Source organism: Apaloderma vittatum, unplaced genomic scaffold (genome assembly GCF_000703405.1).
Source record: "Apaloderma vittatum isolate BGI_N311 unplaced genomic scaffold, ASM70340v1 scaffold25669, whole genome shotgun sequence".
NCBI classification, from domain to species: Eukaryota; Metazoa; Chordata; class Aves; order Trogoniformes; family Trogonidae; genus Apaloderma; species Apaloderma vittatum.
In genome coordinates, this window is record NW_009737722.1 from 12,295 (window position 1) to 37,390 (window position 25,096).

At 38.5% G+C, this 25,096-nt stretch overlaps 1 protein-coding gene across 1 annotated transcript in view; it reads right to left on the reverse strand.

The window, feature by feature from the left end:
- Positions 1-1,136: 1,136 nt before the first annotated feature.
- LOC104279940 (putative Polycomb group protein ASXL3) overlaps positions 1,137-25,096 on the reverse strand; it is a gene marked incomplete at its 5' end in the record, with an annotated part of 65,967 nt that continues 42,007 nt past the window's right edge. The window contains 5 exon segments of the mRNA XM_009877409.1: positions 1,137-1,354; positions 1,357-4,795; positions 7,442-9,392; positions 14,455-14,560; positions 15,034-15,130. Coding sequence (XP_009875711.1) covers positions 1,137-1,354; positions 1,357-4,795; positions 7,442-9,392; positions 14,455-14,560; positions 15,034-15,130 — 5,811 coding nt within the window.

A 25,096-nucleotide genomic window follows, 5' to 3' on the forward strand; every position in this document is an offset into this window, starting at 1 on the left:
CTTTGAGAAAAAACACAACAATAATGTTTTATGTGATTCTAAGAATCAATTTAAATAGCAGAACTCTGAAATGTTATTTAAATAGAGTAACTCATAGAAGAAGAAGAAAAACAACTGAAAATCTCATAGTCAACAGATAAGCAATTAGAATCTTATGGTGATTTGTTCACCATAAGAACGCATCATTTTTAGGCCACAGAAAGACTAAAACATCCAGAAGTCTGACCCTATATGTATACATATATATGGGACTGACAAACCAAGTGGACAGATTAGAGAGACAATTACAAATAAAGAATATTTGAGTGGGAAACAGGAAAAGAAAGGAGGTTTCAAATCTCCAGTAGAGAAGTTACTGTCTCGAGATTCTGCTGAAGCCAATGTGGTTCCAGTGCTGGTCCCACTAACCCATCGCATGTACAAATCTTTCTCAAGGAATCAACGAGAGATGATGAGTAAGATTCAAGTTCCATAGTCCCTGGCAGGCCTGTACGGAAACTCCTCCAACAATCTAAACTCCTGTGGGGTTTTTTTGCTAAATAAAGTGACCACATCTTAGCCCCAGACAGTGAAAGTGGATTGAAGAAAACAATCCTATCAGCTGAAAAAGCAAACCAATTTAGAAGCTACCATGGCTGATACCCTGCACTTTGCCACTACCCTGCTCAAAGCAGTTGCTATTCAGTGTGTTATTCATTCTGCATAGTTACTCCACTTTCTGCAGCTGTTCTCCTCTGACCTTTAACCTGCAGCTTGTATCGACAATCAAAAAGTGAAGAGAAAACGTGCTGCACTTTGTGCAAATAAATAGAAGCTACAAATGACATGCATTAATGCCTTTTTTTTTTTTTTAGCACAGCAAGAGAGCTTATAGAAGCTTCAGTAACAAGGCTATCATTTTTTTAAACTAGTTCTAGAGGTTTCCTCTTCTTCCCAGAAAAGGGCACTCAGGCAGGAACAACTAAATTCTGAAAGAGCCACGTGGAAGGAAAAAAACACCAAAACCCACAAACAATCAAAAAAAAAAATCGATCGACTAATTGCAAACCATTAGTGGCCTAAACTGTTCCATTTTCTCCTTTCCTTTGTCCTGCTCTGCCACGCTGACAAGGGATACTGCATCTTTGATCCAGTTCCTACCGTACGACCAGACAAGCCACGCAGAGTTTGGAAGGCCCTATGCAGTCATCATGACAGAAGGCTCCGCAGCCTTTGCACACGATCATGGCTTTCAGCCTGCAGGAGCATTTCAGTTCCAGCTCATCGGCATTGCTACTGTCAGAGAATTTCTGAATCGGGATCTGCGCGTTCTGGTTAGACAGGCCTGTGGCAGCGGTCGAGACACTTCCTAAGAATCAATTGCAGATGCTGCCCTTTTGAAACTTGTGCTACCGAAGTGTATCGTTGGGTAATTTCCACAGAGCTGCTGCTGCTGCTGCTGCTGTTGCTGCTGTGGGTGCTGCGTCTGTATCTTCTGAGCAGCGAGTTGGGTAAAAGGCTTCTGTGGCTCAGAAAGTAAATAGGAAGAGAAATCTGCATTTTTTAATGCAAAGGCTTTCAACTGTTCTTTCACTTCGCTCTGATCATAGGAAGCTTGTTTCATGCCCAGTTCGCAGCTGCTGCTTAAACCTTCCTCAAAAGAAATAGGTTCAGATTTTATATTGCTACAGATGCTTGCTGGCTGAGGCCAACTAAGTCTTTTAGTGGTTTCCATGGTAACTGGCGGTTGTTTTTGATCAGAGGGGATTTCTGCATTTGGGTGAGGAGGGGGAGGAGGTGGCAGGGGCAGAGGAGGAGGAGGGGGATGCACTAATGTTTTACTCTGCAGAGTCTGAGAGGCACTGGCAATGTCATCACCTTCCTTAATCTGAATATTAGGGGAAAACACACTTCCTAGCCTCAGCTGGTGAGCTGCTGTAGAAATATTCACATCTCCCAAGCCCTTCTGTTCCAGGTGTCTGCTAAAAGCAAATGCGTTGCAGCCAGGTGGGCCTTTTGAAGTCGTTTGCAACAAAGCTGCTGTAGGAATGGGGCCTCTTGCAGCCATGGACATTTGGTAAAAATGCTGTCTATGTGAGGTACTAGCTTCTGCATGAAAGCTGCCATTTTTATCAATGTGAAATAAACTCTGCTGGAAACTGCATGAAGGCAACGGCCTCTTCTGCTGCTTGATCTCTGGGCTGTGAGCGATTCGGCTCTGAACGGCGTGTTTGTTCAGCCACTCCTGCTTAAATGGCTGACCATGCCCAAGCTGGTTCATGCCGGAGCTAATCACGCAAGGAGCTGCTTTAACATCTGTGTCCACCGACACCTTCCCAGGCTCACATTTAATTTGCGCGTGTTCCCCTACAGTTCTGGCCATCCTCTTTTTTGGATGGTTTTCACGCTTTCTGATTTGTAGTGGGGCTATGCTGCCTGCTGTGAATCCTTTACCATCTGGATTAGGAGAGCTGGAAGGATGTTCAACAATATTTCTCTCGGACACCGTTGTTTTACATACTGAGGTAGTTTGCAAAGGCAAGGGAAGCCTGTTAATTTCTAGTTTGGCTCCTGATCTGGGCTGCGGCAGCACTTTCTCTAAAGGCAGATTGCCTTGCAGTAACTGTGTCACTAAAGGATTGTTGGCCTCCACTGACGACAAGCGACAGCTAGAGCCCCCGGCACTGGTAACTCTTTTTAGGGTTTCTGTTGTTAGGGACAGGGAGTCCGCGATGGATGTCTTGGAGGTCTGTGGTGGCTGCGCACTCGTGGCCATTTCTGCGGTCTGGGCAGGCATTTCAGGTCCTGTAAAATCCTCGGTGTCCATCCTGAAGCACTTGTCAGACTCACTAGTTTCTGATTTAACAGGAACAGCAATGCTCGTCAAAAGACTCCTGGATGGCAGTTCTGACATTTGTGTGTAACTGGAAGGTTCGGTCTTGATATTTTTTAAGCAGTTTTGCTCTGCGTATTCCTTATGCTTACCGGAGTTAAGATGGGTGACCACTGGCTGGTCTGTACTCATTGCCTCTTCGTCATGCCAACAAATTCTATTGTTAGTGTTATACTGATTGGCACAGGCAGCATCTCCTTCATTCTTAAATGCTGAAGGACCTCTTAGTTGCTCGGCAAAACCTTGGCTGGGAGTAACCACCTCAATTAATTTATCTTGAGGAGCAAGAGGCACTTCTCGAAGACTTGAACAACCTGCCTGCAAGTTCTTGCTGTCTTGCTTTGCTGTAATGGTAATAAAGCTGGAACTGTGCTCAAGGCTTTCACTGGACACCACTTCAGGCCTGCTTATGACAGACACCTGAGGACAGGCTATGCTTTGTAAGGCAGCTTCTGTCCTTAGAGGTCTGCTCTGCAGGTCAATGCTGCTCTCTGCATTTTCAATAGAAGAAGAAAGTGACAGACTGGAATTCAGATTTGTAGTGTGGTCAACAATGACTTTGCAAGGTATAGACCTATTCATGGCAGTTTGTGTAAAACTCACTGGCTGAGATTTGCCAGGGAGGTCCAGTCGGTTTCGTGCTCCAGAGCTTTTTTCTAAGAGATCAGCATTTAATTTAGCTGCATTATCATAAGAGCTTATTGTCACCATGTTACCGGTAAACATTGAAATGGGTGGCCTTGCAACAGAATCTGCTACTGCAAGGGCCTCACTGCAACTTAAAGCTGACCTAACGGTGGTGTGAATGGAGACAGTGCTTTGCTCGTTACACCCAGTTATGGCTATCTTATCAGAAGAAAATCTGTTGGTAGCCCCCACTGGGGGAATCAGTACAGAACTACCAGAGAGATGATTTGGCAAATTATTTGCAATAGGTGAAGCTGGCACAGTGGCATAATGACTGGAGACTGTGTTATTCGCATTGCTACTTGGTATCGGCAACCTTTTGTCATCAATGGCATTTGGTAAGACTGTACTGGATATGGAGATCGGTACATTACTGCTATCAATACATTTTGGTCCAACGGTTATGCATGGAGTATCAGCCCCTTGGATGGTTTTCAGCATATTTATAGTACAAGCTGAAACTGCTGTGTTTGCACTGTCAACAGACATTAAAACAGAGGATTTATCAACAGAACTTGCAAAAGAAAGTTCTTTAATTGCTCCAGACATAGCAGTGCTGCAAACAGACACAGAGACTGAACTTTTATTATAAAGCACTGGCACACTGTTATTTTCAGTAGAGGTAGATGAAATAATTTTCTCACACAATTGCGGCACAGGTATATTTTCATCAGAACTGCGCACAGATATCTCAGTAGCAGTTTCTGGTAACGTAGCTGTGTTAAGTGACTGCTGCAATAAAGTGGCAGTCTCACGGTGGTGAGCAGACTTGTTGCTAGGGGACCTGCAGTTGGGATTAACTATAATGACACCAGTAGAACCTTCGACCTTTGTGTCAGTAGAAGTTGGTATCTCCAGAGATGAGGTACTTTCCTTCGAGCTGAACTGTGACTTTGTCTCCTTATTAGTCTGGAGCAAATGAGCTCTGGCTTGATGCTTCGCAAACAGTTTGGCCTTTGTTTGTTCCTTGATGTGTGCCAGCGTTCTTGTCTTCCCACCTTCACATGGGGTCCCCATTGCTCCAGAGACAATGCTTGCAGCTGCTGCCACTGCTGCTGCAGCTGCAGCTTCTCTTTGGGCTCTTGCTTGCTGAGCTCTTGCTTTGATATCTGCAAGAGTTCTAGCCCCAGTATTTCTCCCACTGCTGACCGATGTACTTGGAGAAACTCGAGGTTCTGGTTTAGAAACAGGTTGGCTCTTGATGATAAAAGGTGGTCCAATTTTGGAAAGCTGAATCTAAAGAAGAAAAAAGCCAACAATTTTAATGAGATCATCGACTTGCTAAAATCACCAGAAAACTAATGAAGGGAATTGCTGTTTGGTGCAGCCGGACAGAAAAATGCTAAAACTTAACAGCATCTACACTTCAACGCTTTATAATACTCCAGCATGAACAACTGACACCTGTATTAGCCTACTCACATTGATCCTTGTGACAGGAAGAAAGACTGAACTGGATGACATGATGCTTATCTGACACAATTTGTCAGACCTGTTTTATATGCAGCTTTATATCTAACTGAGAAGATCAACAAGCCTAGTGCAGTGATATTGGAACAGAGCCTCCAACTAAGCACCTGCAGCAAATCTGTGAAAAAAACCCCAAAACATCAGTAGTGCTTCTGTTCCTTGGTCTCCAATCACTAAGACATTAGGAACAGCCTGTCTTTGACTTATATGCCAGACAACATATCTTGTCTTTAGATGGGATGTAGCAGTGTCTCCATTGAGCTTTGTTTTCATGTTACACCACAGAGCACTTCGGAGTAGTGCTATAACAGCAGTGAATCACCAAAGGATGCCCGTCTCCCTCACTCACTATTTTAAGAGACTCGCTTTAGTACACCTTTGGGATACCTCCTACACTACTGCATTTCAAAAATGAAACCCTCAAAATGACAAATATTAAAAATGCAAATATTAAAGTTCTAAATACCTAAAACTTTAAGCAAAATAATAACCAGGGATTGGTTTTTATAAAATAATCACTGGGATTATTAGTATGCTTTCAATCACACATATGTGTTTTCAGGATTAGAGATTAAGAGTCCTGGGACCACTTTAAAACTCATACACTCTCTCAGAATATCTAAAGGTTGGCAAAAAGACATTTCAATTTCTTGAAAATTTACTGAGTGTCCACAGTAATAGGACTCGTAGGGAGCATTTGTAGAAAAAGTGGTCATAAGGTATGACGGGAAGCAAAAGCCACATAGCAGATGATTTAGGAGAACTGGGGTTGTATTTCTTCTTTTAACTACAAGGGACAGGGGTTTGTTGGCAAGCTGACCTAAGAGCCAAATGTGTGTTGCACAAAAAACATCAGAATTTATTGTCCAAAATTATTTTTTTAAATGCTTTTCAATTTTCTAAAATTCTCATTCACTGGCTGGAGGCTTCAGGGAGATTCGATTCTTAAGACTGTGGAAGACTGATAGCATCTGATTTTCCATAAAATCAGTTTCACTGGAAATCAATATTAAGATGGTATTGTAATGTGTAATGATTTATATAACCATACAACTCCATGCTGGTGTGCAGGGCTGGAATACTCTACTTTTCCTAGCAGTTAAATTTCTGGCTTAGAAACAAACACTCATGCCTAACATAGTGAGACTCTATCATTTTCATCAATGTATAATAAAGAATACCACAAACTCACAATTACTTTAAAATGTTTTGCTTTCTGTTTCAGCAGCAACTTTTTTCAGTCTCTACTTTGTATCACCAGAACTGCTAAAGCTCTAAGTGCTTGATTATTTTTATTATTGTAGTCATGACCTTTTTCAATTCCCTAGTGATCTACTTTCCTTTGTGCTTAGAGACTGATTAGAATTTATTAGGCTACATAGAAACTTTCCAAATATGAAAGAATATCGCTAAACTTAGAATGGGCTAACTTCCAATTGCATCACTACTCATAAAAATAAATTAGTTGCAATATGCTGCCGCACTAGTGATTAAAACAGTTAGCCTATTTGCCCTCCTGGCCATATTAACAATGTTCAGTGATTGCAGCAGTTAAAAATAAATGCAGAAAAGGGCATTTCTGAATAATCAGGAACTAATATTGCAAAGTCAATGGCTTAAGTTCAGCAGATTGGATCTAAAACTTGGCTGATGTCATCATGTACAAAATTAAAAGGGTCAGAATGCTGAGCCTATATATAACTAGATCTATAGATCCCCGTTAGGCAAAAAAAAAGCTTCCAACTATAATTTATTTTCTTGCATAGAATGATACACATAAAAGTGTTTGTTGAATTGATGTATCTTTTCTACCTTTTGCTTGGCCAGCAACAAAGGTATCTATACACACATCAATTAGACACTTCCACCTGATAGCTAGGTCTCTGTTTCCAATTAATTCTCCAGGGAAATCTTATACTTCAGCCTGCCTCAAACCCCGGGCTTGTAAAGGGATCTGCAACTGTTCTGATTCTAGGTTCTCTTGCTGGATTAAGGCACCAGTTGTTTTTCTTAATCTTGGTTATGTTAACATTTATTATCCACACTTGCTGGAGAAGTAATCAGCAGCAGAACAAGTGGACAATACAGTTGGACAATTAGAAAAACAAGTAGAGCTGCCTAAGTGATGGGGAAGCTCTTGAATTAGATAAAGTCACAGATCCTAGAAAACTTTCCCTCACACAAAAGCAATTTTGTAGCAAAGACGCTGACTGAACAACTATAAGTATATTTATATCAGAAGAAATGTGGCATGGTAGGAATGTAATAACAAAGCAAAAAAATCAATACTAACACCCCACACCCCTTGCACCTGCACAAAACATACAGCATGTGCTGTGTCTGCATGCAGTCAGTAGGAGGGAGATAAAGAACCTTTAGTTTCCAAGTCAGCCTGTTCATTCATTACTTTACCTTGAGGGGTGGAACTCGGGGTTCTTCTCTGGGTGGCTGATCTTTATCAGATGGACTCGTTGATGAAGCACTACGGTTAGGCTGATCATCATCTATTCTAGCTCTCTTCTCTTTGCAGCTTCCAAAACTGTGCTGTTCTGCTGTTTTCCTCTTTGGGTTCTCTGGATCTCTACTTTCATTCCTCACTTCAGGTGACTTTGTGAGTTCTAACGACTTGGAAGAATGCGAACTCTCCAGACGGCTTTGGGTGTTGCCTGTTAGCTTGTGAGATTTACTTCTGCACACTTCAGAGAATGTAGCTTTCTCTAGAGATGAGGTATACAGTTTGTCAAGTGGCTTTGATGGAAGCAATTCAATAGTTTTGCCAACTGATCCTTCTGATATGACAGCTACCTCTGATGGCAAGAGTGTACCTTTCTTGTCACCTCTTTGCTGAACACTGTGATTTTTAATTTTGATCACCTCTGGGGGAGAGTGTTCTGGGATGGATGTAATGTAGGATTTCTCAGTTTCAGAATGTGATTTACATGGCTGATGACTTAGGTTTTTGCCTTGGGGCTCTTCCAATACTGAAGTATCAGCCATAATTGTTAGTGGACCAACTTTCATACTCTCTGGGGCACTCTGAAGCTGCTTTGGCTGAACAACATTCTCTTCTTGAACCACCTTAGGAATGACAGAGCTTTCTTCTTTCAAAGGAGGAAGGGAGTCTTCCAACAAACATGGTGATTTCCTTTGTTGCAGAATAAGTCCTTCATTGCTTGGGGAATTAGAAACTGGAGAGGTTTCTGATGGAAGAGGCAAACTGTTTGCAATGGATGTTTCAGAAGTTAAAAGAACAGAAGATACTGAAGAAGTTTCTGATGTTAAAGGCAAATCAGACATTGGAGATGTTTCTGATGTTAAAGGTAAATTAGAAGCTGGTGATGCTTCTGATGTTAAAGGTAAATTTGACATTAGAGATGCTTCTGAGGTTACAGGTGAGGTGGACATTGGAGAGACTTCTGACATTAAAGGTGTGTGCAAGTTTTCATCACTGGCCTTTTGCTGAATATCACCTTCAATGTTTTCAGTACTGGACACTTCAGATGAACAAGCTGTCTCAAGAGATGCTGGAGTACAGGGTTCCTCAGAAGTCGACTGAGTGTCTCCTCCAGGAGATGTAATACAAACGCACGGCCCTTCTGGACTCCCAGAGGAAAAGGAAGTTTCAGAAATACAAGCGTTCTCAGACAACTGTTCCTCAGGGTCACTTTGAAGCTCCATATCCACTGCAACGCCTCCACCAGTGAACAAGGAGCCTTCCAGAGCAGCATTTTGCATTTCTGGTGCAATTAGCTCTTTTGCGGACTCAGAATCCTTCTCTGCTATATCACTGACAGAATTCATGGATGATGCCGATCGTGCTGGTGATACGCAATCCTCCAGCTGATCTATCACAACTGACATCTCTTCCTGAGGGCATTCTGACTTCAATTCCACTTTAATTTCAACGTGAGATACAGTATCAGTTACATCATTCATCACGACACAGGACTCAGTGGTGTTTGCAAGCTGTACTCCCTCTGTTTCTCGATTTGTGCCACCTGGACTTACGGACTCCTCAGAAAACTCATGTTCTGTTTTATGGTCCTCCTCTTGGCATTCACAAATACTTGTCTCAACCTCTTCAGCAATCTCCTCCTGAATGATTGATTCTTCCGGTACCAATATATCCTCAGAGTCTGCTGTTAGATCCTTGACAGGAACTTGTTCCATACTACAAAGAGATGAACAATAATCTCTCTCTGGTAAAGGTGGATTTTTAGCACCCTTTTCTTCTTGGTCTTCAAAGGTTGCTTGTTTAGAAGGACCAGGTGTGCCACAAGATCCACCCAAAGAACTGCTTTCATCTTCATCATTGTTCTGCACTGCAGTGAGTTTCATTGATTCCCCTCTTGACATTCCCAGTCTAAATAAAAACACACAAATTAAAAAGGTCTTTTCATTACAGACATGGGAAAGGAATAGGATTGCTTTTCTTGTCCACATCTTTTATTTACAAAAAGGACCTGCTTTCCAGATTAAAATAATGGTTTAGTTAAGTAGTGGCTGACTAATTTATATATAGTTTTATATACTTTGGAAACCTCATTACCCAGATTTTCCTACCAGTGTTAAAAAATTTCAATATTTTTAAAATAAGTAATTTATTATCTACTATTTAACTACTTGGCATTTCAATGAACCAAAAAAACAAGCTACACAGATTCACCATTACTCATATTCTCTTTTAAATATCTGTGTTTGTTTTTTGTTTTTTTGTTTTAATAGCAGCACTACACTGCAATATTAATACAGCATTCACTGCAGAGGAAATGCACGAATCTTCTTCCATCAGTACCGGTTCTAAAGGAAATATCTTTTTTCTTCCTATACACGTCTTTAGGGTCAACACAGCCAGCAATATGATTTAAATGCTGCACTTTAAAGAAAAAGCTGCCGCTAAAACTAATAAGGCAACACATGTGTTTCCATTTTGTAATTTGACAATCATTTCAAATTTACGATGAAAATCAAAATAACTTCACTTCAGCCCCATTTTACAGCTCAGGAGGCAATAATAAAGATCCCAGTTGACAGCTTGTGTGGCTTTGTTCCATTCTTTCAGCAAACAAAATACTTAAGATAAAAGTTATTCCTAAACAAACAGATCTATATATTTATTATTCATTTAGTTTCACTATAATTAAAAAGAAGTTGAACATTCTTAAGGAGCTAAAAAGACACATATTTGTAAACTATGCATTCATTCTCAAGGATGAAGTGCAAAGGAAGCATTCCAATGTATACTTATCTTCTGAATATTCTCTTACCTTTCGTCTTGAAAATATTAGTTTTAAAGAAAGTTTTATTACTTCAACAGAATTTTTTAAAAAAAAGCACAACAAACCAAAACAAAAGCCTAAGGCTTTTTATCAGCTTAAGGCTGATAAAAATGGTTATTTAAACAAATGTATGTGCTCTGACATTCTCATTTCCTACTAGAGACAGTGGGAGTGCAGGTGTTCTACATCTTTAGTAAGATTTTCCAAACAGACTTTGAGCCTCAGCAATTCCATAATAGTAGAAAACATGCTTGTTTGGAGACCTTAAAAGAAATTTCATGGTCTTAAGGATCTTCTGATCTAGTTAATAGAAGTTTGATTTCAGTTCTCACTTTAACCAGAAAACAAAGAATAATACGGAAATAAGTGAGCATGAAAGACACTAAGAAATTATGGAAGGGAGATAACTTGTTGATGTGCAGCCAGTGGATACAGAGATCACAAAGGCCCATGTAAAAGCAAGTACAAAATAAACACGTAAAGTACCAAAATATTGTGCTTGAACATTTTAAAAACATTGAGCAACAGATGCATTACTGTGATGGCTGTAAATACAAAAAAACACCCCGAAACCACCACAAAACCAAAACCAGTCTGGAATTAGTTCCCTTAAAAGCACTATCAGAGTAATTATTAATATTGCCTATTGCTATTCAATATGCATTAAGTCTCCATATGCCATCAATATTCTGAGGAAGGATTCTCTAGAGAGCAATTCAGAACAGCAAATTTACATCTCCTACATTGAAATCATTTCAGAAGATGTGTCTTTCTTTTATATAGGCTATAGATTCCATATATAGTATAAGTTCAGGGTATACATTTAGGTGAGTAAAGTTTAGTTTACCTAGGTTTAGGTGAGTAACTTTTTTCCTCTAAAATTCTTTGTATAAATGAGCAAAAGTTATCTCATGAAAATGAGGAGAGGAATGAAATCCACTGCAGCACTGAAAATCGAATCAGTAGTCTTATTTTCTCTGGCTTACATCATGAAAAGATATTGCCTGACAGGTATCTTTTAGGAATAAAAATCAGCAAAGAAATGAATGACAGGATAATGGTGAATCCCACTGTCACATGGAAACTACACAGATACACACATTCTAATAACATAATGAAGAAGAAGAAATGTATGAAAAATAATATAATGCAGGATTAAGGCCAGCAGAACATGTACTTAATCTTAGTAAATTTTTTTTGCAGTATTGGAAACACTATCTTGAAGAAGATACTGCAGTATAGCAAAAGGCTTTGGAGAAGGGTCAAGATCAGCATGTTTAAGGCAATCACAGATTGCAGGATAAAGAGCTGATCTGTCTTTTACCTTAGAGAAAGAGATACCCAAAGTTTGCAAAACAGCACAAAAATATTTATGAGGACAGCAGTAAACAGCCATCAGTGAAAGTGCTAAGGACAGCATTCAACTGATAAAGGACAGTCAATCACCAAATTAAAAAAAACCTCAACCAAACAGCTACTCAAAGGTACGTGGATTTTGATATTTTACTGCTGTGATAAGTAGTACTGGGAAAAATAAAACAACCAAAAAATGCGTGAAGGATTAAATCAGCAACAAAATTTAGAGGAAGTCTGCCCAAAACTGAAGCCTTAATTTAGTGAGCTGGCAGTCCCATCTCGATACATAACTCTCAGGAGTGAGAAAGGAAAGAATATATTGAAACAACAGCGTTGCAAACCTTGCAGTCCTGGAGGAATAAGCCAGAAGAATGTGGATTTCTGGCAACGTGCTTCAGCTGATCCTAGATATATGACTGCAGAATGAAGTTGGATGGATGGAAATAAACTAAGACTGACAGTTCTATGACAAAGAGCCTGGGTACAGGTAAGAGCAAACACAAGAAACATAATGTGTAGAGCCAACGGGGAAGAAGCGTTCTAAAGCTTTTGAATGCCACAAACTGGGGAGTGTGTACAATTGCTTACAAAGAATCTGCATCTGTTATTAGTCTTTCTCTAAGGATAAGGTGAAACAAATTCACGTATGGAATATTAAAAGATCGAATTAGCTGAAGTAAGAGCAAAACCACCACATTGACTGTAAAGCGAGGAAGTTAGACTGCAAGAGAGATCCATTTTGCAGATAGTGCCTGTGAGAAATAGCTCAGGAAGCTTTCATAATCTGCTACTTCAGTCAAACCAACATCGCTGAAAAAAGACAAAACCCAATCACATCCAAAGCAAGTTCAAAAAAAATGTGACAAAAGGTGAGAAAATACACACAAGGTGGAAACTACAGCAAAAGTTATCATTAGTTTAGTAACTAATGAGAAAAACTACTTAAATGAGGCTAACTAGCAAAGAAGTAGAATCTGCCTACATAACAGCCAGGGAGAAGAATGCAAGTGAAACAACTCAAGCTGGTGAAAGGGCAGGGAAGGGAACCAGATTCAATACTGTAGTCAAAAAGGAAATTATGTGCAATATGACATTTTGCATAACAATGTTGCTGTCAGGATCCTATCAACTAAAATGACACGTATCACTGTAGACTAAGTAATTATCTGCCAACCATTACAGTGCCCAGCATTCAGCTAGCACAGCAGGGCTGCTGGCTCTGTAAAAACGATGAGTATCACTTTCCGTGCATCTGACAGTCATTTGTGACTGAGGAACAAGCTTTGGCGCTTTGTTGGTGCTAGACATCTACTTCTTGCAGCAGGCATGGGCCAACACCTTACACGGACCTTTCCTTCATGAAAGGTTGTTAACTAACTCTTCTCTTGGCATGCCTAACCATCAGCCATTGTGTTCCTTACCTAAAAACCTAATTAATATTTTTTGATACCAAAGGGATCAACACCTGAACTACATTGAGGTCTTGAAGATATTAAGTAAGAGATTAACCACTTGAAAACAAAATCTGCCATATTAAGATCCTAGAATTTCCATTTTATGTAAAGTGGTGCAGAAATAGTATTCACACCTGGAGAAAGCACCTAGCAAGAATGTGCAAAATAAAATATTAAAATGGATCTGTCCATTTGCTGCCTTGATTTTACTACATTTCCCACTGGTCCAAAGCAGGGGATTGTGAGAAGCAGCATTGTTACTGCAGAAACACTTCAGTTAACGCCTTAATCTTTAAGTTCATCACTCATATGAAGGGTTCTCTGTGCTCTGGATTTCCTAAGTAAAAACATCCAACAAAAAACTAAGACACCTTACGTGATGATGGTTCCCATGGTATATTTTTGTTTGCTAAGTATTATGAATAAATACTATTAAAATATACCTGAAACTCCACCCCCAGTAGCTTTTAAGGAATAAGTTTATACTTTATAATAATTAATACTTTTACTACTTAGTATTTTGTAAATAGAGATGTGGTCCTAAGTATCGATGTATTAATTTTTAATGCAATTTCTCAAAGGAATTCTTGAACTTTAAAGTTATTTGAAACTCCTTAATTTTTGATTTTTAAAAATACTGAATGTAAGAACTGAATCTTCAGCTGCTGCTGAACAGCATTTCTGTATCATTGTCAATGAAGTTGTGCTGACTCACCCCAGTTGTGCACCTGGAGCAATACTATCTAATTCATTTTAGTCAGTTAACGGTATTTATTTATTCTTTGCTTCTAAAATTAGACTACACATTGTCACTTTCATTTGACTCTAGCCAATATTTCTTCTACGTCATATACTCTACTCCAGCAAAGTGCCACCTCAGCCAAACAATAAAGAACATTATTTGATTTCAGAAACTTTGCAACTAGCTTAGAAAAAATACCATAAATAAAAACATACTACAGAAATATCTCTACTGGTCTTCTAGTCTGCAGAAGCTGTATTTCTATTTTGCAGGAGGGAAGAATTGCCCTAATGCTATCTTTTAAAAGGTAATTAGGAAAGACTCACATGCTTGGGTCTTATGTCTTAGGCTCCCCTTGGAATGAATTTTTACGGATGAGTTATGAGCCTTTAAAAATGCAATTGTAATGCAAGTGCAGACACATTGCTATAATTCTACCCACAACTTCTTATATTGGGGAATGATTGCCTTTGATAACCGCTTTATTAAGTTTTACAGCATATGACTGTGCTATGTGAAGCAGAGAATTATATTTTCATTTCCTCCTAAAGTAAAATAAAATAAAAAGGTGCTTTTATTTGCTTCGATACTTACTTTTCACCATAAAACCTCTCAAAGAATTTTTCTTTCCAGGGTTCTGTTTTCTTTTCCTTTTCAATCTCTTGTCTGATGCGTAACTGCATTTCTGGTGTAAATTCTCCTAAAAAACAAATGCTAACATATTGAATAAAAGCTGTCAAAGATTAGCTTAATATGGGTAATTATAAATTACAGATACAAAGGTGACAAACAGGGATTTCTGTTACAGTCATCCAACAACTCCAGATGAAAATAATGAAAACCAAAAGTGAGTGTGACATAGATTTAATTTACCATATGACATTAGTATTTCAGAAGTATATTTGTGGGATATAGTTGCATGCATTTATGTTGCTTAGGCTGGCAGTGATGAAAATGCTTGGTTTTTTTTAAAAAAAAAACTATCAAAATAAGCTGCCTCAGCAAGCTACAAAAATGTACAGTAAATTCAAAATGGAATCAGGATTTCTTTCTTTTGCTGAATTACTGGTGTATTACAATTTCTATTCTAAAAATATTTCTCAAATGTAGAAACAGAAATTCTTCATAAAAACGATTAACCTTTGGTAAATCTGAGAACAAGCGGAGAGTTACCTTCTGCCAATCGCTGTTTCCACCCTTGTGCTGCATACGCGAAGAATTCATTATTTAGGGCGGAACTACTGAGGCGCAAAACTCCATCACTTCCCATCTAGAAAATAAGCCGATAGCAGCAGAAGACAGTGTCAGAGATAGTGTCAGCTAAGATTACATAAAGACAGAGCTCCAGTTAAGGGAAATGGGGAGGCATAGGGAGCAGGAATAATAAAGAAAAAATTACCTGCTACTACTAAACCAGCATTTTCATTATAGCAGTTACTGTAAGTGCAAGTGGGCTAACCCAGCATCAGTGTGCTCTCTTCAGCCATGAGTATTACTGATGATAATTCAGTTTACAACTGACTGATGTGTTTTAATCACAGCCCTCTATCTTGAGCCTATGTCTAGAGCTATTATACACAATCAAAAATCAAGATCATTATTGTACTTGTGCATCTGCCTGGAATATGGTACAAACCAAATTAATTAAATATAATGAAGACAGCAACTTTGCTGTCTAAATAAATCTAACACTGTTGTTATCTAATACACTATACTGTCAGAACAGCAGATGACAGGTAACCTTAGAGAAAAAACTGCTATAAACTCAGCACTAAAATTAAAACCTAATATACACATAATTTCATAGGCACCAACTGTGGAAGAATATTATAATTATTTTTAATTTCTATATCTGTCAAACATTCAATGATAAAACACCATTAAAATTCTTAATCACAACATTTTCTACAGTAACTTTTAAAAATAATCCAACTATTGATCTTAATTTTACCATAAAACTTTATGCTTAATTTCACACTGTTAGCATATATCTGACTATTGAAGGAATTCTAATAACTTAAAAAAGTAATTATATAAAACAAATCAGCAGTAGGTATTACTTCTAGCACAATAAACAGAAAATAAAAATGAAATAGCAAATAAAGAGTGGAAACAGCAGAAGAGGTAACGCTGCTAGAACTCTCACTATTTTACATCCCTTAAAGTAATTAAGAGACAAATGTTTGACAGCCCATTTTGTGATGTAGCAGTAAAACCCAGCACATTTCCAAGCCTATTAACATGTTGGGGTCTTTTCATAGCATCCCCTAATTCTCAGTGCTTCAAACTGAAGCCGGAAAGCAGCAGATGTGTCAGAAACATTAAATGACATTCAGCTGTATTTCCCTCACTGAGCTCTGTACTTCACTGATAATACTGGCCCTACTTTCGGAACACTCTTTGCCAACTTACTCGTTGCCTTGCGGACATCCTGTCCCGCAATAACCTCATCGGAATAAACCAGAAAGATGTGAAGTAATAAGAAGAGAAACAGAGTTACAAGCATGGACTTTAAAAAAAAAGTACTGCTAAAGGTGTTTGACTGTGGCAAGAAAATAGTTTGTGCAGGGTCCTAGGGTCCTTCACCAGGACACGAACCCACAGCACCGCCGCCTGGGATTTCCTGTGGTGTGGGATTATTTTGCCAACAAGTCATAGAATTTGCATTTTGGCAGGGTAGATATATAATGCTTCTCACGATGTGGGTTGTGGAACCCCTGCATATTAATTACTGATAGGCTATGACTAATGCTGAAACTAGAGAAAAACTGGAATGAAAACGCAAAACGTGCAGCAGAAACAGCAAGAAAATAAAATCAGTGAGAGAAGAGAAAGGCTCTAAAGGAGATGCACTTATTGTATAAATAAATCTGGTACAACACATTATCTTCTTTCTGCACAAATGAACATTTCCAGAAATCCTTAAATTTCACACTTAATATATTAAAGTGAGATTTTTAGACATCAATGCCTCTCGCACCTGAAAAACCAAACCAGTAAATAGTCAAAACCAGCACTTTCCTAAAAAGGTGAGACAGATGAGAAGTTACAAAGAAAAGAATCACAAGTTACTAAATAAACAATGCTTTGTTCTCAAAGAAAGGTTCTGAAGCTACCTTCAGTTTCAGCATAAAAGGAGATGAAATACTAACAACCACTCATGTCAACCAACAGAGGTTCTACTCCAAACTTCAGTAAACTCCTAAGCCTAAAGTTGTTTTGCAGGAAAGAGTAATACAGATAGGAAGTTGTTCTTATCATATGTAACCTCATTTAACTGCAGGCTGTCTCTGAAAGGCATGACCCTCCTGAAACTCCATTGGTCAGCTGATGGCAAACAGCGCAGCCATATCCCTAGCCAGATCCACAAATCTCATAGGAAAGTAATAATTTGCAGACAATAATGTTCTGTTAAATCAGCAAGATGATCCAACTTACTGTAAGGTCATGCAATTGTTAGATCTCATGCAAAGTTGGAACGTATCGCAAGAGGTGGTATGAGAATGTCACTTTTCAGCAGCAATCCACTTTCAGATTGCTTTAAACGTACTATGAAACTATAGCCAACTGTGATTGAGTTATTTCACTAGGCTGCATAAATCAAGAGTATTATGAAGACTGCCAAGTTACGTTTCCATGTGAATGCAAGAAGAAGAGCATTAGCTTCATTGTAACATGAGCTTCATTGTAACATTAGCTTCAGTGTTGCAACACATGAGAAAAGCAAGCTTTGTAGGAAGAGTTACCGCATCTTTTATTGTATTAGCTAATATGCTTGCAAAAAAAGTGCCAAGTTTTTGCGTGCACAATTTCTCATATGGCGTGAAAAACAAATTGCAAACCCCAAGCGAAATGCCAGGAAGAGGTTCAACCAAATTCAAATGTTGCCTAGCCCACCCAAGAAAAAAGCACAGGCTGGAACTTCAGAGCAGAAAGCAAATGTTAGCAAGGTTATAGATAAAGTTCATTAGTTCTTGCCGACCAGAAAAAATGCCAAGCAGTAAGTACCTGAGGAAGAAAAAAGGAGAGGGAAAATAACCCCAGAAGAAGAGCAGAAAGGCAGAATGAGAAGGTTGCAGGGGTTACCTAAGAAAAAAAAATAGTATACATAAAATAGTATAAAAAAATAGTGTAAAAAAAAATAGTATAGCAATGGAAAACCAGATCATTTGCAGACTACATAGGAAAACAGATGCACGCTGCACTGACCACTTTAGGTGTCAACTGTAACAGCTTACAAATACTAGAGAAATACGTTGACAAGATCAAAAATACAAAGTTAAAGATGCTTAGGTTAAGAAAAGTAAGAAGGAATTCAACATGAAGTCACTGCTGACTTTATGATAGTCATTGCCTTTGATGAACTTGCAGAGGAGGACCTTTCCTGAGACCTGTGTTAATGGGACCACATAACTCATGGAAAATTTAAGTAGCTGGAACAGCCAAAATCTAGACAGAAGAGCATGTAATGATAGAGAAGGTAGAAACACGCTAATTAATTAGAGGAGAAGCTTCTAGTGATCTGTTTTAACATGATATGAAAGAATCATTCCAGTCTAAAACACTATGGAGGGATGTATGAAAATAGTCAACATTGGCTAGACTTGGTACACATAACTTAGGGTAAGAGATAAAAAATAGAAAAAATGCAGGAAATAAAGAGTTGGCCAGCCCCAGTGACTTTGCCAAGCTTGCTTGGAAATTGGAGATCAAAGAAAACGCGTGCTAGGAATGGAACAGGAAGAATTTATTCAGTCATTTAAAGCTCAGAGAAAAGGACAAGGACAAACAAGCTAAAGGAACACATAATGGTCAAAGAGCTAAAGCGAATGAGACACAAACTTTCAAAATATTATAATAAGAAAAAAGTACTAGGCAGAAAACATGCACTACCAAATGAGGAAAACAACACAAACTAAACTAACAAGAAGTGCAATCGTTTAGTTATTTTTGGTTCATTTAAAGATTTCTACCCAGGGAAAAGAATTTTGAACAAGCTAGAAAAGACACGAAATGAGCAATTTTACATCTAGTTGTTTTGAAAGAGTCTATCAGAAAAAACACTAACAAAGATGTTTTAGTTCTTTTCTCCATCCCCTAGTCATGTGAAATCAAGCTGACATTTTTTCTGCTCTGTTAAACTTGGAAGGACTAAGAGGTCTTTCTTTTAACAATATAAGCTAACAACCTCTACTTTCTTTTCTTATCTCATACAGAGAATGCATTTTGACCCAAGTCAAAAAGTTAAAGTAGAAATCAAAAAATTTGGAGCCAAAGGGTGCATTTACTTCTCTACGCTCTGACGATGCAGACAGCACGATTAACCACTAGGTCTAAATTAGAATTGAAGAAACATGCCAATAAAGCAGTTCTTAAATACGCTATTAATTTTTATGGTATTTAAAAAATGCTGTCCAACAGAGACAGTGTGTTAACGAGCTGGAACAACAAACATTTCTTGGAAAGTATATGCTTTATTCTGTTGAGCTTTAGATTTCTGGTTTTCTGATTAAGCACAATGGTAGAATTATTACTAATTAATAGTAGAATTATTCTAATTAATACTTCTGTGCAGAATTCACAATGGCTATTAAAAGTTCCTCTTTTTATTGAAAGCAAACAAAAAACCACCCAACCCCAAAACATATCTCCAAAAACCCAACATCTGTTTGCATTACAAAGCAAATGTCAAACACCCTTGTCAAAAGGAACTAAGTAATCTTTCTGTGAACAATTACTTCAATTATTTCTCTCCAAGTTCCAGTGAAAAATCTCATCTGACAATAAGGCAGGGATTATTTTTGTAGCTCAACTTGAAGATGCACACTGGTAGTATAGAATAGCCTAGGCTGGAAGGGACCTTAGAGATCATTTAATCCAACCTCCCTGTCATGGGCAGGGATGCTTCTCAACTAGATGAGGCAAGACATGGGGACTGAACGGGGATCGAACCCATGACCTTGGTGTTATCAGCACCATGCTCCAGCTGACTGAGCTAACCGGCCCCCAAATACTGCATCAGTATGTATTGGTAGATTATCTGATATTGGCTAGAATGCTTGAAGACAAGGAATTAGCGGTTTTAGTATTTCTCTCTTGCCTTCAAATGATTCAAAATTATCCTAATGATTTACAAAACTACTAATGATCCACTCTCTATAATTTCTTTGTGGTACAATGAATTTCTAGACGTGAAAGCTTATGTATGAATGTCACACAATTTGACCAGAATATCCAAACTCATAATTACAAACCGTCATTCGATGATGAAGATTAGTATTTGCTATTAATGATTTCTATAGTGTTAATGCAAATGCACATCAGCCTAGGTCCTAAAGTTCTATACAAATGTAACTTAAGAAGTAATGGAGCGTGGTGGCATTCAAAACTGGAACTCAGTTTAAGAATAAAACAGCTAATACAAATATCTAGACATGGCCTAAATTTCCAATCTCCTATTACAGTCAGTGAAGGTCAGGCCAATACAGTCAATGGAGCCTAGAGGACCATTCAGCTGACAAGCAGGTCGGCATCTACTTTACAGTGAGACAAATAGTTCTTCAGGCTCTTTGCTCATGTATTGACTTGATCTGCATCATCAAGTAAGTTTAGACACTTAGCACACTTGCTAATACTAATTTAGATGTCTTCATTTGGGGGTGAATCCTAGCCTACTCTGTGTCAAGCAGTTCAGAAACCGAATACAGAAAAGCTACAAAGAGGTGACATGTTGCAACAACAGAAAAGTGTAGCAAGAAAAGGACTGACCAAATTAATTCCTATTAATGCTTATAAAGCACAACATACAAGACAAAGCAATGCATTTCTAAAGGCTGCCTACCTCATTGATAACTACTGAAAACTTAAAAAAGACACCCTCTGTCACACAAAGCAGAACTAGACACAAGCTCTGTGGTTATATTTGGACCAAATGTTCCAGCTATAATCAGTCACAAACATGCTTCTTGAGCACTGGCACAACAGACTATAAACCCACATCTGCTGCACTGGACATCAAAGCCTACGTTCCCATTCCTCTTGAAACAGCATGCTTAAAACTGGCCCATTTAAATTTTAAACAGGCAGTCTTGGGCACCAGTAACTAGATTACATGTGTGAATGCTTGGCAGATTTGAAATTCAGATGTAACAGCACAATGCATCCAAGCACATCATCAGAGAACGAGAAGCTCTCTCCATGCTAAACCCTCTAAATCTTCACATGATCTTTAAACATAGAGAAAGGTAATTCCAAAATTACAAGCTGTTCTGGAAAAGAAGAAGAATCAGTCCCAAGAATAGATTAAGAAGTATCAGTGCTTCCAGTGTCTAAGAGATTCACCATCTCCAAAGGGGATTCCAAGGGGGCAATGAAGAGAAGGAGGACAAGAGACCCTTCGATGAACCTCATGAAGGCCTTGATAAGCATGGAGTCCATGAAATCTACCCACTTCACTGGTTACTAAATTTTGATGTCCACCTACCTTCATTCTAAGAATACAGCAGAAATGAAATTCAGTGGATAAGAATGGGCAAGGAGGGTGTAGGACTCATCACGGAACCCAGGGGTCTGTTAATGTTTGTATTAGCAGTGACAGACATGGACAGGTAATGAAGTTATGGCTATAAAGATAGACTTACTAATTTCTCCAAAATTTGAATGCTGTATTTATATACATGGACCAATAATACCGGCAAATAAAACCAAATAAAATACCGTTCTGTGGACCACTGCCAAAACAAGTTTATTTATAAAAAGAGAGGTTAAAAAGGGGGCCAATGTGAGAATAGTGGTATGTTTATCTCAGTCTTTGATGGCTGAACACTAATGCAAGAACTACAAATGGCATGCAGGAGGACTTGGAGGATTATAGCGGACAATCAACATTTTCACTTCATTGGCAAAACGCAGATCTGGTAATTGTTATGACTGATAAGAATAGAAAAGACTAAAGCTTGTTCGGGAAAAAGAAGACAAAGAAGAAGTGACAACAGAATAAAAAACCATGTTTCGAGTACGCATACTTTCGTAAATGCAGGATTAGTTTGGAGAATCCCTAAGAATATGGTGAAAAAGGAGTTAAAGAAACCTTACAGTTCTTTAAATGAACAATAGTGACTACACCGAGTGCAAAGCCCCCTGCAAAGGAATAATGGGGATTGTACAATGAGAGCACATTGTCTTCGTTAGAACCTCACAGTTGATCTCACAGCACGGAGAGAATGGAAATGAGGTCAAGTTACCAAGCAAGAATACCACAGTAAAACATGGTATAATGGGCCAAAATTAGACACAGTTGGCAAGGGACACATCAAACTCTGGAAGAAATAATTTCATAAGTACATTAGGAGCAAGAGGATGATGAAGGAAAAAGTTAGTCCACCGTGCAACACAAGGAAAAAAACTAGAGGGATACAGAGACAAAGCTATTATTCATACTGCCTTTTCTGCATCCATTTCTTCCACAAATCTGCTGCACTGACGTGCTTAATACAATTAATACCAGCAACCAAAGGCAAAATGGTAAGATCCCAGCCTTTGACAAGCAAGCAGCTGAATAAATATTATTTAAATGCATGCAAAACATCTGGGCTTGACAGACTAGCCTGTTAAATGCCCAGTCACAGATCTATTTCAGAACTGTTAAAAAAATATTTCTGAGCATTGAACAACAAAATTATAAGTGCTAGCTATATGCACACAGCACAAATGTACCACCTGTGCCTAAAGAAGGGGATAAGCACAGGTGAGGGTCTACAGACTAAGTCAGCTTCAGGAAAACTGTGGCCTGCACACAGAAAACCAATCCTTTTTTGAGATGCCTTAGGGTGTCCTTAAACGCTCATATGGATGCATTCTGGGCACATACCACCCAGAACGTACAAGGGAACTAAACCTTTTGAAGAAGTTAGATATTAATCTGCATACCACAGCACACCTCAGCTGACACAGGAAGCCTATATTGAAATATCTTGCTTGCTCACCTTGTCTTCAAGCTCTGGAGAATATATGCAATGATTAAATCATACGGTGATGGTCTGCCTTGTTTGTAATATTATAGCAAGGGTGACTTGTATTCAGTTTGTGATCAGCCCATATGCTCGTAAGCCACAAATACTTTTTCTGCAGAAGCATTACGTGGCCACTTAGTTTCTTTATTTTGTATTCTTGTGTTACTACAAGAGTCTGAAATTTTGCCACTGCTGTAATGCCCTACTCGTTCCGGTTGCTTCACTGTTGTTTCACAGTTCACAATGTTAAAGTATGGTATACCAAATTGCCATCTCTTACATCATCATAAACAGAAAACTAATAGCACTCTTGCATGTATTTCTTTTCTGGCCAATTGCCAGCCTCCTTTTTTTAAAGAGCCTGTTTTTAAAGAGTCTGCTTAAGTCATTCCTTGTTTTCAAGGCCTCTAGTCTCTTAATATCCTTCCTCCAAGGGAGTCACTCTACGCAGTCTGGCATAAGTGACCACAGCTCATGAGCCATATCTGAAACACCCACTTGTTTCAACTCGTTTGAACAACCTTTGGCAACAATGCGATTTCGTATGATAATGGTTTTATCTTTGCCTGCATGCGATTTAAACCTTGTGTTAGTTCCCAAGGATTTTAAACGGATGTCTTAGCATGGAGCATTGCACGGTCATCTGGCTCCGCCCGTATTGCAGACACACTCTCTCAGTTTCTGGAACCATCTTTCTCAAACACAAACCCATCATATTAGTCATCAGAACTACTCCTCATGATATATGGCAGAAGTCTTGCTCACTCATCAACATCACATTTGCTAGCAGTTGATAGCTTGAGGCATATTAAAAGCCTTGTTAGTTACTTTCTCTTCTTGAGGCTGAGTGTGGCATCCCTGTAGAACAGACTTCCCATTAAGCCCAAGAGCCAGAAGTTATCATGGGGCAATACAGAATAGCTGCAGAGAGTAGCATTATAAGGCCATACGCTTTGTCCATACCAACATTTTCTAGAAAAGAATGTTACTAACACAAAATGAACAAGGCACTAAAAAGGGCAACAGAACTTACTACTCTGTGTTCTCTTGTCAGTCTCTGGACTGTCTAATTTCTGACTGACACATACTTCAGAAACTCTGACAAGATCTGCTTGCAATATTATAAACCTAAATTCTATGATAATAATAATAATAATGTAAAACAATGATTCTCCTGTTCATTACTTTGGCTAACGATCTGAGAACTAATTATGTCAAGGAGGTCTCCATAGCTAGAGCTTTCCCTGTCAGGTAACAGCTGGCAATTACAAAACTTAGCTCTTATCCCTCTGAAAGATTCTGAACTTGTATGTATTTCCTTTATCAAAATCACTGAAGAAGTTTCACCATTTCCTATAGCATACTGCTGACTGTTCAAGTATGCCATTACCTATCTAAAAGTCATTTTTCCACTTATAGTAGTACCATTCAAAGAGACTGTGATAAGTGGGACCAAACTGAAAGGATGCTCTAACAGTTGGCAAGTCTATAACAGAGAAGGAGTGTGAATGCACTCAGGTAGGAAAAGGAAAAGCAGTTGTAGTTGTCACAAAAAATCCATAAGGTCTGTTAAACAATGGCTACATTTCTGACAACAGTGCTTCTGCTGCCCATCTCAGTGTTAAGCAAAGATACTATATTCTTCAGAAGTCACTAATATGTGAGTAGTACCATATGGTAACAATATGAGATAAAATCATAGGTTGAACTAACCCTTGATAAATGCAAGAAACAGCTCAAGTAGATAAAGCTTGTGAAAGATCACATCATATAGCCAATTGCTAGAAAAGCTGTCAAATAACAGATTTCTATTTCTACTTAGCATAGCTGGCATAAGACTGAGAAAGGGTATTTTTTTATTTTCCTTAAATATTTCAGTCCGTTTGATATAATTGCGGCTACTACTCATATATACACAGCCACCATCTTCTATTTATATCGGTTAAACTCTGCCAGCAATCAATACTAAACTTTTAGTACGCAAAAGATTGCCACAAGCTAGTAGCCTACTATATGAAAAACAGCACTTGATTGTTACTAAAGTTGTGGCTCTTCACATTTAATTCAGTTCTGGTAGATTAAAAACTCCAGTATTTTTTTTGTTTTTTTCTTTTCCAGCTCATGTACATTTTGATGCACTTCTCTCGATTCTTCTAGAAGTTCTGAAGTGAACTGGCCACGTTTAATATTCAAGATGATGACTTAATACTATTTATTTAATGAAA